Here is a 12,500-nt window from a genome sequence, read left to right on the forward strand (position 1 = left end):
CTCTGTCTGTTATTACCTACTAGCTATCTTGCTGCTCCTTCACCTGACGCAAGTCCGTCTATGACTCAAATGGCATAACGCTGTTTGAACTCTGTCTCCCCCTGCAGGCCGTTCCTGGTACTGCCCCCACTGATGGAGTGGATCAGGGTCGCGGTCGCCCACACGGCCCACAGACGGAGCTTCTCGGTGGACAGCGATGACGTCCGGCAGGCGGCCAGACTGCTGCTGCCCGGGGTGGACTGTGAACCACGTCAGCTGAAGTAAGGGGATGAATATCTCCTCCCTTAAGGAGTTATTATAATACCCATTTAACAGCCCACAGTGTGTCCATAACTACACTGTTTTATAAAATATATATATTCTTTGGATTTTTAGATATCTAGAGATTTATTTTATGGCCTTAAGTTATGATGCCTAAGTCATAAAGATTTGATTTTAAAAGTGTTTGGCTGTTTTCTTTTTACCAACCTTCGCAAACTATTCTGCAGAACCATCCTAAATCCAAAGTAAACTTCGTAGCCTCGACCCTCGATGCGTGGATAGCACTCCAGACCGACGAGTCAATAAGCAGACCTGACCCTCAGATAAACCAACAGCAGCACCGAAGTGACCTCGACGTCCTCGACTTTTGATTCCACGAATGGAAAATGAATATTAAAGAACGCCCGACGCTCTTCATACAAACAGAGAATGAGCTTTGAAGAGCTGATTAGCTGAGGAGGGTTTCATTCACCCCCCCCCCCCCCCCACAGCGGCCCCCTGGCCAACTGCCACAGTGTTTGGTGGGCGCATGCATCTCTAACCCCCCCCCCCCCCCCTCCCCTGAATCCCTCCAGACTCAGTCCTCAAAGCTCTCATCATGTGATCAAAGTAATGGATCGTCTGATGTCCCCCCCCCCTGTCCTTCCGTCCGCCCCTCGCTTCGTGGTTGAATGGCAGACGGTTCACTGTCAGTTGGAAACGAAAAAATTCATAGGTGGTTCTGAAAGATCGTCCCCTCGCAAACCTCGATGGCGAAGAACGTTAACCAAACATCTTAAAGGTGACATATTCTACCACCAGGTGTGAGTATGATAGCGTTACAAGCCGTTTTGAAAATACGCCTCTTCTGACATCACAAGTGGGCATGTCCCCCTAGATGTGTGACGGATAGATGAGCAACGCTTGCTACAGTCTCCTGGGTAGGCTGGTAGACTGATCTATCCAGCGCACATCTAGGTGGACACGCCCACTAGTAATGTCAGAAGAGGCAGATTTTCAAAACGGCCTGTAGCGGCTAATCACCCTCACACCTGGTGGTGTAACGTGTCCGCTTTAAACGGAGCTGAAGACAGTAGACCCAGTACCAGGACCCCTGGTCCAGCAGCCTCCTCATCTCATCCGTTCATCTGCTGCGTCTCCAGGGCCGACGACTGCTTCTGCGCGAGCAGGAAGTTGGACGCGGCGTCCACCGAGGCCAAGTTCCTGCAGGACCTGGGCTTCAGGATGCTGAACTGCGGCCGCACCGACCTGGTGAAGCAGGCGGTCAACCTGCTGGGGCCCGACGGCATCAACAGCATGAGCGAGCAGGTAGGAACGCACACACACACACACACACACACACACACACATACACACACACACACACACACACACACACACACACACACACACAGGAACGCACGCACGTGCATACATGCACACTCACAAAAACACTCGCTAACACACACGCATGTGCACGCACACAAGATAACACGTAAGCAAACATTTGCACGAAGAAACACGCACAAACACACACTCGCATACAAACATACGCACGCACATGAACGATCGCACACGCAGGAACGCATGCCAGCGCGCGTATGCATGCATTTGCACACACACGCACTCATGCACACTAACACACACACACACACAGACACACACGCAAGCAAGCACACACACATACACATCTGCACACACGCATTCATGCACGCACACTCACTCACATACACACAACGCACACACAAAGCTTGTCATTCCTCCACAAACAGGTATAGAAAGAAACACACTCACAGATACACAGCTATGCCTAAAGACGCACACCCAGCAACAAAAGTGCAGCCTTTAGACACACACAGACACACACTCATACAAACACCGAAACATGGATTTGCATATAAACACACAGACACACTCCCACACACACAAGAAAGGTTACACACAGATAAACAAACCCACATACACACACTCACACAAACACATGGATTTCCACACAAAAACTAATACACGTAGATAAACAAGCAGACGTATGCACATTGACAAATTCAGGCACACACACGCATACCGATACACACACACACACACACAGACACACAGACACACACACACACACACACACACACACAAAGTGCACACCCCCACAGGCTAAGTGGCGAACAGTTTGCATCCATGGAATAAGTGTGCTGCTATTGCCTATTACCTAGCAACACAATCACTCACACACACACACACACACACACACACACACACACACACACACACACACACACACACACACACACACACACACACACACACACACACAGGAATACACAGGCACGCATTCACATGCACACACAAATACACACACACACTCGCCAGGCACAGTCTGTTCCGAGGACATACTGCATCCAATCAAGCCCCTGTGATTTGATGCATTTGAGTGTTTGCGCCTCTTACCTCATTATTGTCAATATACGAGTGGGCGTCGCAACAATTTGTGTCCAGTCATTAAAGAGTGGGCAAAATAAAAAAGTTAAGGTACCGACACAATTACACTCAAGCCTTCACGCAATTTAGTCGATAAACCAGAATGCCGCCCAATGTCTTAACTTTATATCACTCTGCAAGTGTTGGCTGATCTTTGAGTCCGCGGCGGGCATCTCGTCTGCCTCTCTGTGGTTCTTAAGTCACAACCCATGAAGACATTTTGCTGCAATGTCGACTATTTCGTCATTTAATAAAAATGACATATTTCTCCATATTTCTCAGCCTCAAGGTAACATGTACGCGCACACACACACACACACACTATACATACGGGCTTCACCATGTGAAGCCCAAACATCACCCCGGAGGATGCTGAGGTAAACGCGTTGGGGGGTACCGGCTCAGCGGCGGTCGGGTGGGAGGTGGGACCCGGGTGTCGCAGTGTCGAACGCCGCCAAATTGGCGTCTCCGCAGCGGTGGGGGGGGGGGGGGGTGGGGCAGGAGATAAGAGTGAGAAGACGGGAGGAAATCGTATTTCACACTTTAATCCAAAGAGACGTTCCGTGACCATGGAGACCGATTAGTGACGAGCAGGTAGAGCGGGAGTGAGGAGCCGGCCTGCTCAAGGTTAGGTCGATACGGGCTGAGCACTTTGGGAGGGGTTCGAGAGCTCAAATACTTTTTCAGCAAAGATCATCAATCAGACGTACCGATCCATTCGAACACAAACACGATTAAACCCCTTGCAGAAATCTGCAGTGACAAAGGTTTTTTGGATACCAAACCGCCATTCCCACTTCATCATGGGTGTTTCCATCGTGATGGTCGGTGTTGTGTTCTGAGGATCTCAGGAACGACCGCGTTGCTAGGGTGATGAACGCAGCGCACTCAGGCTGAACCACGGTGATGAGGCTGCTGGCCCAAATACAACAATGCTGTGAGGAGTTGATGGGCTTCTCTTTTTAAATTACGTAAATACCCTTAGCTGTGATTCAGACGTGTTCTCGGCGTCTGCGTGTTATCCCTGGAAGAACTGGCAATGGAGGGATAGAATACTTTCACTCAGCCGCCCACGCATCCCGATGAGCGCAGTTTGGTTTCTGGATTCAAACACAGTACACGGTCACAGGGAACACAGACAGCATGACGGAAGTGATGGCAGAAAACACGCCGGCGTCCTTCTCCAGCGTTTGAATCATTGGGGCTCTTAACGGTGTTTAGCCGTGATCAGTCGTCCAGACCCTCACCACTGACCTTTCCGTTTACTGCTTCCTAATTGCGGCGGAAGTGGAGAAAAAAATCTAACGAATGGCCGCATTGGGATGTTTGTCTCTACGAGGGCTTTTGGCGTGTTATGAGCAGGTCGTAAACGTGGATCGCCCTCCGACGCTCTACGGAGTGGTCAACACTTGAGTGTTTCATAAAGACGTATGAAGTCAAGGACCACTTAGCTGTATTTAGCTCTATTGAATTCAGAAGGATGTTGTCATGACATTTCTCTATACCTTGGGTCCCTTTGTTCATATATCTCTATCCAGTAGTTTTCCTCTGATGAGGCGTGCTGCAGGTGGATTCGCTAGTGATGTAGTTACCCCAATTTTCCAATTAAATCTGAGATTTTCGTTCTGTGGTTTACTTGTAATGCACTTTTGATGAAGAATCGTCTGCCTAGTGCCTAATTGTAGAGCTGTCCTCTGAGTATCTCTCTATCTCTGTGTTCCTGCTGAGCGTTGTGGGAGACAGGATCCTGTTCTGCGTGTGGTTGTTGCTAAAGGGCATTTTCCTCAGCGTCGTCGGTACGAGACCTCCGGGAAGCTCTGGTACTCTCTCCAGTCTTTCTGCAGCGTGGGCGCGTACGTATGTGCATGCGTGCGTGCGTGCGTGTGTGCGCGTGCGTGAGCTGGTCACACGCACAGACCTTCTGTTTACGGATGTTGTCGGGTGGCGATGTAAGATGTGACGCGAGAAGGGGTTCAAATCCCCCCCCCTGACGTCGCAGCGTTAAAGAGCTGCTAATGAGGTGTTAATTATGGCAGGAAGATAACTGCAGCGGTGTTGTGCTAGTGTTGCTTTAGCATTGCTGCGCGGTATCACTTTCATTATAATCCGCCATCGACTTGGGTCTAAACTAGGCCCCAATGCCGGCTTACTTTACAGCTACCGGGTCGCATTAATGTGCTCTCTATATTTGTAAACCGTGCTTTGGAAATAGTTGTGGTTTTTTTTCATAAGTGGGTTCAGAACCCAACTAAAAGGAATATGTGGCTTTTAAAATGTGTACTTTCTATCTACCTGTTGATGTGTATCTTTATATCTCCCATCTCTATATATATATACCTGTCCTTATCTTTCTATCTTGTTATATCCGTCCTTCCGTCTATCTATCTGTATGTCTGTTTATCTATCTGTGTCTATATCCATCTTTCTATTAATCATTCGTTTCCGGATCTGGTGTGCCGCCCTGACTTCTACTTGTAGCGCGGCTGACCTAAATCCAGACTCCTCTTCCTCTCTCTGATCCGTCTCCATTACCATCGCTCTCTCTATTTAAAGGCCTGACCCCCCCTCTCTCCCCCTCCCTCCCTCCCCCACCCCCCAGGGGATGACCCCCCTGATGTACGCGTGCGTGCGCGGCGACGAGGCCATGGTCCAGATGCTGCTGGACGCCGGAGCCGACATCAACAGCGAGGTCAGTGTCGCTAGGCAACCGCGTCACCGCGGCGACGGTACAGTGTTAGAGTGCGGCTAGCCCCGTTAGCTCTTGGTGGTCCGAGCTTCACTCGCCGGGGTTTAACTCTGACCAACAGTTTCATTCTGACTCGTAATATTGTAATTCTGACATAATAAAACATCATGAATCATAATCATATAATTATAATCTTTCTATCTCAATTATATATCATTTTTTTTGCATTACATGAGTTGTCAGCATAGGCCCAGATCACCGCCACAGAGAAAGGATCAATCTAAATCGTCATTGTGTTAATGTGTTGTCTTAATGTCTTGTTGTTGTAAGTTGTTTGGTGATGCTGGTGAAACTGTTAACTGTCATTTTCTTTGTGCCGCTGCTCTCCTTCTGCTACTCTTCATGATTTCCTTTGCTTAAGCTCCTCGTTTGGGTGTATTCATTTTCGTATACTTCAACATCTACTGACATCATGTTGCTGACATTGCTCCTGGTTTTCATTCACCCGCATCGCGTCGATGTTATTTTAACCAACCGGCCGGCCACACACACACACACACCATCGCTTCCGTCGCTTAAACATTGTCGTGTTTACCTCATTCCTTTGCGTTTTATTCTTATATGTTCATGATGTGTTGATTGTGAGGTTAAATACGGCTTCTCTCTGTGTGTTTGAGTGTAACAGTGCTGTTTGTATTAGCTTAGCACCGATACCTTCAGCCCGCAGTAATATCTAGGTGTGCTGCCACAGTACATTTCCATTTATATATTTTCGGTTGAGCTCCCGGATAAAAAGCAGTTATATTTAATGACTAGGACATAATTAATAATTGAGAGGGGAACCAGCATTACTAAATGAGCCTGAAAACACTATTATTCCCATTAGTAAGATGTGGTGTACTTTCATTTTATGATGACTTTACTTATGGCTATTCTGTTGTCGTAGGCCTAATTATTTAGGCATTATAACTTCACCGACCCCCACTGCGCTGAGAGTCAGTGCAGAGTGTGAGGGTGACGTCAGTGTGTTGTACCAGTTTACTACTGTCTGTTCTCAGCTCCTCATCCGAGTCCCGTCGTTTGGTCCCATTTGTGATCTGCCGATATGTTTGCGCGCACACACACACACACACACGCACACACACACACACACACACACACACACACACACACACACACACACACACACACACACACACACACACACGTTTGAATTTGTTACGTTGAGGTACGGCGGTCTCGTGTCCAGGAGCGATCACACGAGGGGCTCGCATTTTCCGATCACTGGGCGGTAGCTTAACGTAGCGTAGCGTAACGAGCTCTCAGCTACGAAAGGGAACAACGCGAGCGAAGACGCGACCGTCCGACCCAAAACAAACCTTCCTTTCCTCTCCCTTCTTCTTTTCACCTAAACTTCCCTGCTCCCCTTTTCCATAATGCTTCTACCTGCTCCTCCAACGGCTAAACGCTAACGGCTAAACGCTAACGGCTAACGCATCTCTCCCATGTCTCCCTCCCTCGATCTGACCTCTGACCTATGACCCCCCCCCCCCCCACCAGGTGCCCAGCTCAGTAAACAAGCACCCCTCAGTTTACCCCGACACGCGCCAGGGGACGCCCCTCACGTTCGCCGTGTTGCACGGACACGTCCCTGTCGTGCAGGTAGTGAACTTCATCACCTGTAACCTCTGACCTTTGACCTCCGTTCACCTAACACCGCCCCCCTCCCACACCCCCCCCCACTGTAGCCACTCCCCTGGACCCCGATAACCACGATGATGATGATGATGATGATGATGATGATGCATATTGTTGACATTACAGTCTGAAGCATTAATTGGTTCTTTGTCTCCACAAGTTCCGCCATTATGACCGAGGTTATAAAACATAACCAAATACAGTAGAGTAGGTCTGAGGCCCTATTCAGCTGTGAACAGTTCACGCAGGAGACACGTTTATTTATCAAGCTGAAAATAATGTTATTTATTGTTAGCTGTTGTGAGCTGTACAAAGCGGCAGCACTAGAACAGACACAGACACACACACAGCGAGTGGGAACACGATCTCATGGTTAATGCGTTTCCATTCGTACTAGTATTTGGATATTGTTTTTAATCAAAAATAAATAAATATATATATATACCTCTGCGTACCACTAGGTATCACATCGTAGTTTGAGAACCACTTTTCTAAAGTGTGTGATGGAGGTACAGTAGGGGTGAGGTGTTGTGGTGGCTAGGCTATCGACCTCCAGCCAAAAGGTTTTGGGTTCGATCCCTAATGTCTGCCGCCTAACCCGGGATCACCCGAGAACCAATGCCCTCGCCCCGACCACAGCACCTGTTGCCTAGTTACCTGCATCTAAATTCACTCCTTCTCGCTTTTCGATTAAAGCCTCCTCTAAATAAAACCAAATAGTAAACAGCACAAGACCTCCGTTTTGTGCTCGGAGCCAATCGGTTCAGTAATTATCTCCAATAAATGGTTTCAAAATGATGAGTTTGGAGTTAGAGGTGAGCTCCGCCGTATTGGGTCACGACGTAAAACTTGGTCTTGAATTATGCATAGTTCCAAGACGTGTTCCTTTCTGTCTGTCCCTTGAATCCGGCCTCTAAACTCCCAGAGCAGCAGTTTAGAAAACCAAAGCCACCTTTGATTCGTTAGCGACGGCAGATGTTCTTATTTTTTTTGGGGGTAAATAAATTATACATCTCGCTGAAAGCCAAAATATGATCGTCTCTGATCTTGTTGCTGATTAGCCTGACGTTAGCGAGGCGCGCCGGGCTGTGATTGCAGTAAAACAGGGCGTCTAGGAGGAGGAGAAGAGGAAACACTGTCTCATGCGTTGACTCTGTAAACGATAGCGTAGCGACGCTGGCGTCCATAACCAACAGCCCTGGCGTGTTATCGCACAGCCCTCACTCCCACTGTGCAGCGACCGTAAACCAACATAAACTCAGTCAGTGCCGATAAGCAAACCACTTAATCCAGGCGCTAAATCCCAGGCGGAGTTAAGGTGTCGCGTCGGGGCCTGACGGTATAAATACGGATTCTGCTGATACTCGATTCTAACAAGGTGTATCTCTGTCTGCATTCCAACTCCCCCCCCCCACACCTATGAACCCCCACCCCCCGTCATGTCCACTTCCTCTTCCTCCCCCCCCCCCCCCCCCCCCCCCCCCCCCCCCCCGCTGACACAACAGCTGCTGCTGGACAACAAGGCCAACGTTGAGGGGGCACTGCAGGAGGGAGTGGAAAACTACACCGAGACGCCGCTACAGCTAGCCGCCGCCGCAGGTACCAGAGTGTGTGTGTGTGTGTGTGTGTGTGTGTGTGTGTGTGTGTGTGTGTCCGAGTGAGAGACAGAGAGAGAGACACAAAGAGAGAGAGACAAAGAGAGAGACAAATGGAGAGAAAGAGAGAGAACATGAGAGGGAGACAGAAGGTTAGAGAGAGAGACACAAATAGAAAGAGAGGAAGAGAATCGGAGAGAGAGAGAAAGAGATTCAGACGGCGTGAATATCGAACTCAGTCCAGAGTACAGAATGGGTAAAATGTGTGTGTGTGTGTGTGTGTGTGTGTATTTTACAAATCCACTGTATGTTGCGATTATAAATGAAGACAGCAGGCTCCACATTGGAAGCGGGCTCTGCCTACGTTTGCACGCCGTTCGGAAGAAGCCCGTCCTTACTGAGGTCTTAAAGTGCCAACCGCTCGCTCAGTCATACAGCTGGGATATGAATGTAAGCTGCTTGGGTTTCATTCCGTCGTCTCCGTCGCGTCCACAGACCGGCGGTGAGGGGACGGTAGAGTCTCAGAGAGGAGGGCTTAACCACTGGCGAGGTTGGGCTGTGTCTGCAGTTCGTATCGGGGGGGGGGGGGGGGGGGGGCTCTCTACACTCTGAAGGAAAGGAGGAACACTTTATCCCACAGAGCTCGGCATCTGTTTAAGTTCTCGCCTGATGTAAACAGAAATAAAAGTAGGAAATGTGTCGTTGCTGGAGGATGTTTCATTCAGCGTGTTTGGCTGTGGGCGTGCAAAAAGACACAGACATGTCACCCGAGTGTCTATTCCTTGCATATTGCTGTGTTCATATTGATGCAGAAAAGGATGTATAAATATAATACAAATACTATTAATGCCAAAGGTTTCTCCCAGACGCCCTCATCTACATCAGTCTCCTCCTCCTCCCCTTCTGAAGGGAACGATACTGTTCAGCTGATCAGTAATTTCGTCCAAATCATCATCTCTGCGGTCAAGTGTTCCCGAACACACACTCTGTTTATTCACCGCTGAGCTAGCTATGCTGTCTACCTCGAGCAGGCCTCGACCCCGGCCAGCCCGAGACAGCTGCGTTGCCGAGGTAACGGTTAATGGGTTAGAACAAACGGCCACTGGTAATAGTGGAGCATTAACAGCCCGCTTATTATTGGCCAAATCTCCAGACTCTCACAGTCGATAGTGTTGAGAGAGGAGACTTCTAATGGAGCATGGAGAAGTGAATCACGTTCCCTTTGAGGATTTTCAATGCAGCACGACATGAAACTTTTGAGGACAAGCAGAGAGACGGGGAGGAATGTTAAATGAATGTACAGAATATTAATGTGCTTTAATGTCAAATACTAATGTTATGCGATGCAACAGGTTGGGGACAAAAGGTTTGTTATTGAGTTACAGTCGCAAGCAGAGTGGCGATATTTCCCTTTGAAGATTAGGACGACAATAAAAAGCTTCAGCGTCCTCACAAGTCCTCAATACGGTCCTTTTCAGTTCCATTCATTTGAGAGCTCATTCAGTACGAAATGAAAAGCTGCTCTTTGTGGTGTTTGGGGAAAGGGGGCGAGGATCAGGTACGAGTTTACCTCGGTCGTGACACATTATTCAGATGCCCTCATATGAACACGTTGACGTTCGCAGCAAACATGAAGCACACTGAGGGAGATCATGAGTCATGTCCTCAGAAATCCTCCTGTGTCTCAACAGTTTACAAAGCCAACAATGTGGTTCTACCAATCATGTAACTTTGATGCAAGCAGAACCTAGGGAAGCCCTTTTAGACAGCAGGCTCCCAGTCTGACAAGAACAAACCCACATAGCTAGGAAGTCAAATTGTGTTTGATACAATCCTCTAGAAACAAAGCTTTGTGTTCCAAACCACTCAAATGACACAAACTTCAACAGCGGACCCAGGAGAGTCCGTTCCACGCATGGTGTGGCTATGAATTGGCCATAAGCAGCAATAAGGGCTATTCATGTTGCATGACACCTGTAACCCACCCTGGGTCAGGGCCTCCATCTCGCTAGAGGTTACGCATTAAGGTTTGAATTCAGGAATTTCATTTAATAGCAGTCGCTTTCATCCGAAGTGACTTACAATAAATACGTTTGTTAGACGCAAGGAACAATATCTTGCTTTCAGTACAGAAAGGATGTTCATAGAACCATGTGCCGTGCACTAACAATCGCTAGGTTAACCCATTCCACGTATACAACAGAGATAGCTAGGATAAGATGCCACACAAAGTACTCTTTTTTAATTCAAGGACATACATACAATAAGTGCGTAGGGGGTGTGGGGGAAGGCTTTGCAGTCTAGGTGAACTCAAAGCAGACGAGTCTTGAGTCTAGTGGAAGCTGTTGAGCGACTCTGTGGTCCTGACGTCGGCAGGGAGCTTGGTCCACCAACGTTGTACCAGAACAGACGAGTTGTGACTTTGATGACTACCATTGTAATGAGAAATGTATAGGAATAAGACAGTTTAAAGGAATGAACTGTTTGTGTAATGCACAGCATAATCCAAAAAACAATGACACCACGAAAAAGCAGCTTAAATAATTTGCAAATGAGCCAGATATTAGTTTCCAGATATATTTATTTCCAAACACATGTATTTCCAGACATTTCTGAATACAGTCGAATAAAATACAAAATAAAACGTGCAACCCAATACGAGAAAATGAAACATTAAACTTGTATGGAAGCAAACAGTCAAAACATGGCCAGGAGCATCTCCAATTGTAGAAGACAATTTCTTGAATTTCCAGGAATGAGGCTTGGAACAAGGCAACCAGAAAATATTAGACATGTATGAATAAAATGCAACAGCTTTGGCAGTATATTCAAACATAACAAAAGTAAAACTAACTAAATTAGTTGATTCAGACTGAACAATTATAATGCCATCATGTAATTATATTTGGTTGAAACATGTTGTGAGTAGTAATAGCAGTAAATCCTTGCCTTACTCTTCGATAGCTCAAGATCCTGGAGCATGTGCTTGTCATTCAGTGATTATCGTTCAGAGGCCTCACAGCTGTTTGTGATCAACTATAATGACAATTAGAGGGCGGGGCTAATACTGAAAGAGTTTGTGATTGGCTGATGCCGAGAAAAAAATGAATACCTTTATTTACACCGGTGAGTCATACAGGTTACATACACGTACCATGAATTAACATTAATCCATTATAATTGTACCTGAATAAAGCCCCTGAGATATTTAAGGTTACATTAAAGACATAAAATGTTCCCACTGTAGAAGATGTCTGCTAAGCTCGATGCAAAGGGTTGTAAAACACATTGATGTGAATGGAAGCTATCCGACTCATACTCCTCAGCAGTCAGAGTGGACTCGGAAGGCACCATCAACAAGGGAGCTTCTCCAAACATACTAGTTTGAAGATCAATTACAATTACAATTAGGGCGTTTAGCAGACGCTTTTATCCAAAGCGACTTACATCGGTTAATACACACACATTGACCCACCGACGGCAGAGTCGACCATGCAAGGAGACAGCCAGCTCGTCAGGAGCAGTCAGGGTTAAGTGTCTCGCTCAGGGACACATCAACACTCAGCTAGGAGGAGCTAGGGGATCGAACTAGCAACCTTTTGGTGACAAGACAACGGCTCGACCCCCGTGGTGAAACACCAAGATCGATGAAACAAGATGCTTGCCGGTTGAAATTACCCAGTGGCCAATCAAGAATCATCCCCTTATTGTAGATAGGACTTGGTGATTTCCTTTGTGTCATATGTGTGAAGCTTGGTGAAGCTTGTCATGCAGCTATGCCGACGACAAGAATGTACACAGTTCCCTTGTGG

General features: G+C 47.5%; 1 protein-coding gene across 2 annotated transcripts in view; it reads left to right on the forward strand.

The window, feature by feature from the left end:
* The first annotated feature begins 47 nt into the window (after positions 1-47).
* The window catches only part of LOC115541443 (ankyrin repeat and BTB/POZ domain-containing protein BTBD11-A), a 27,480-nt gene continuing 15,027 nt past the window's right edge, over positions 48-12,500 (forward strand). Inside the window, exons 1-5 of one of the 2 annotated variants that reach the window (XM_030353183.1) lie at positions 48-260; positions 1,404-1,569; positions 5,309-5,398; positions 6,956-7,057; positions 8,599-8,692. In XM_030353183.1, coding sequence (XP_030209043.1) covers positions 133-260; positions 1,404-1,569; positions 5,309-5,398; positions 6,956-7,057; positions 8,599-8,692 — 580 coding nt within the window. In that variant the 5' untranslated portion in view covers positions 48-132. The remainder of the gene's footprint in view (positions 261-1,403; positions 1,570-5,308; positions 5,399-6,955; positions 7,058-8,598; positions 8,693-12,500) is intronic. The other variant, XM_030353184.1, reaches the window with a different exon arrangement.

The sequence above is a fragment of the Gadus morhua genome, chromosome 4 (genome assembly GCF_902167405.1).
Source record: "Gadus morhua chromosome 4, gadMor3.0, whole genome shotgun sequence".
Classification (NCBI taxonomy): Eukaryota; Metazoa; Chordata; class Actinopteri; order Gadiformes; family Gadidae; genus Gadus; species Gadus morhua.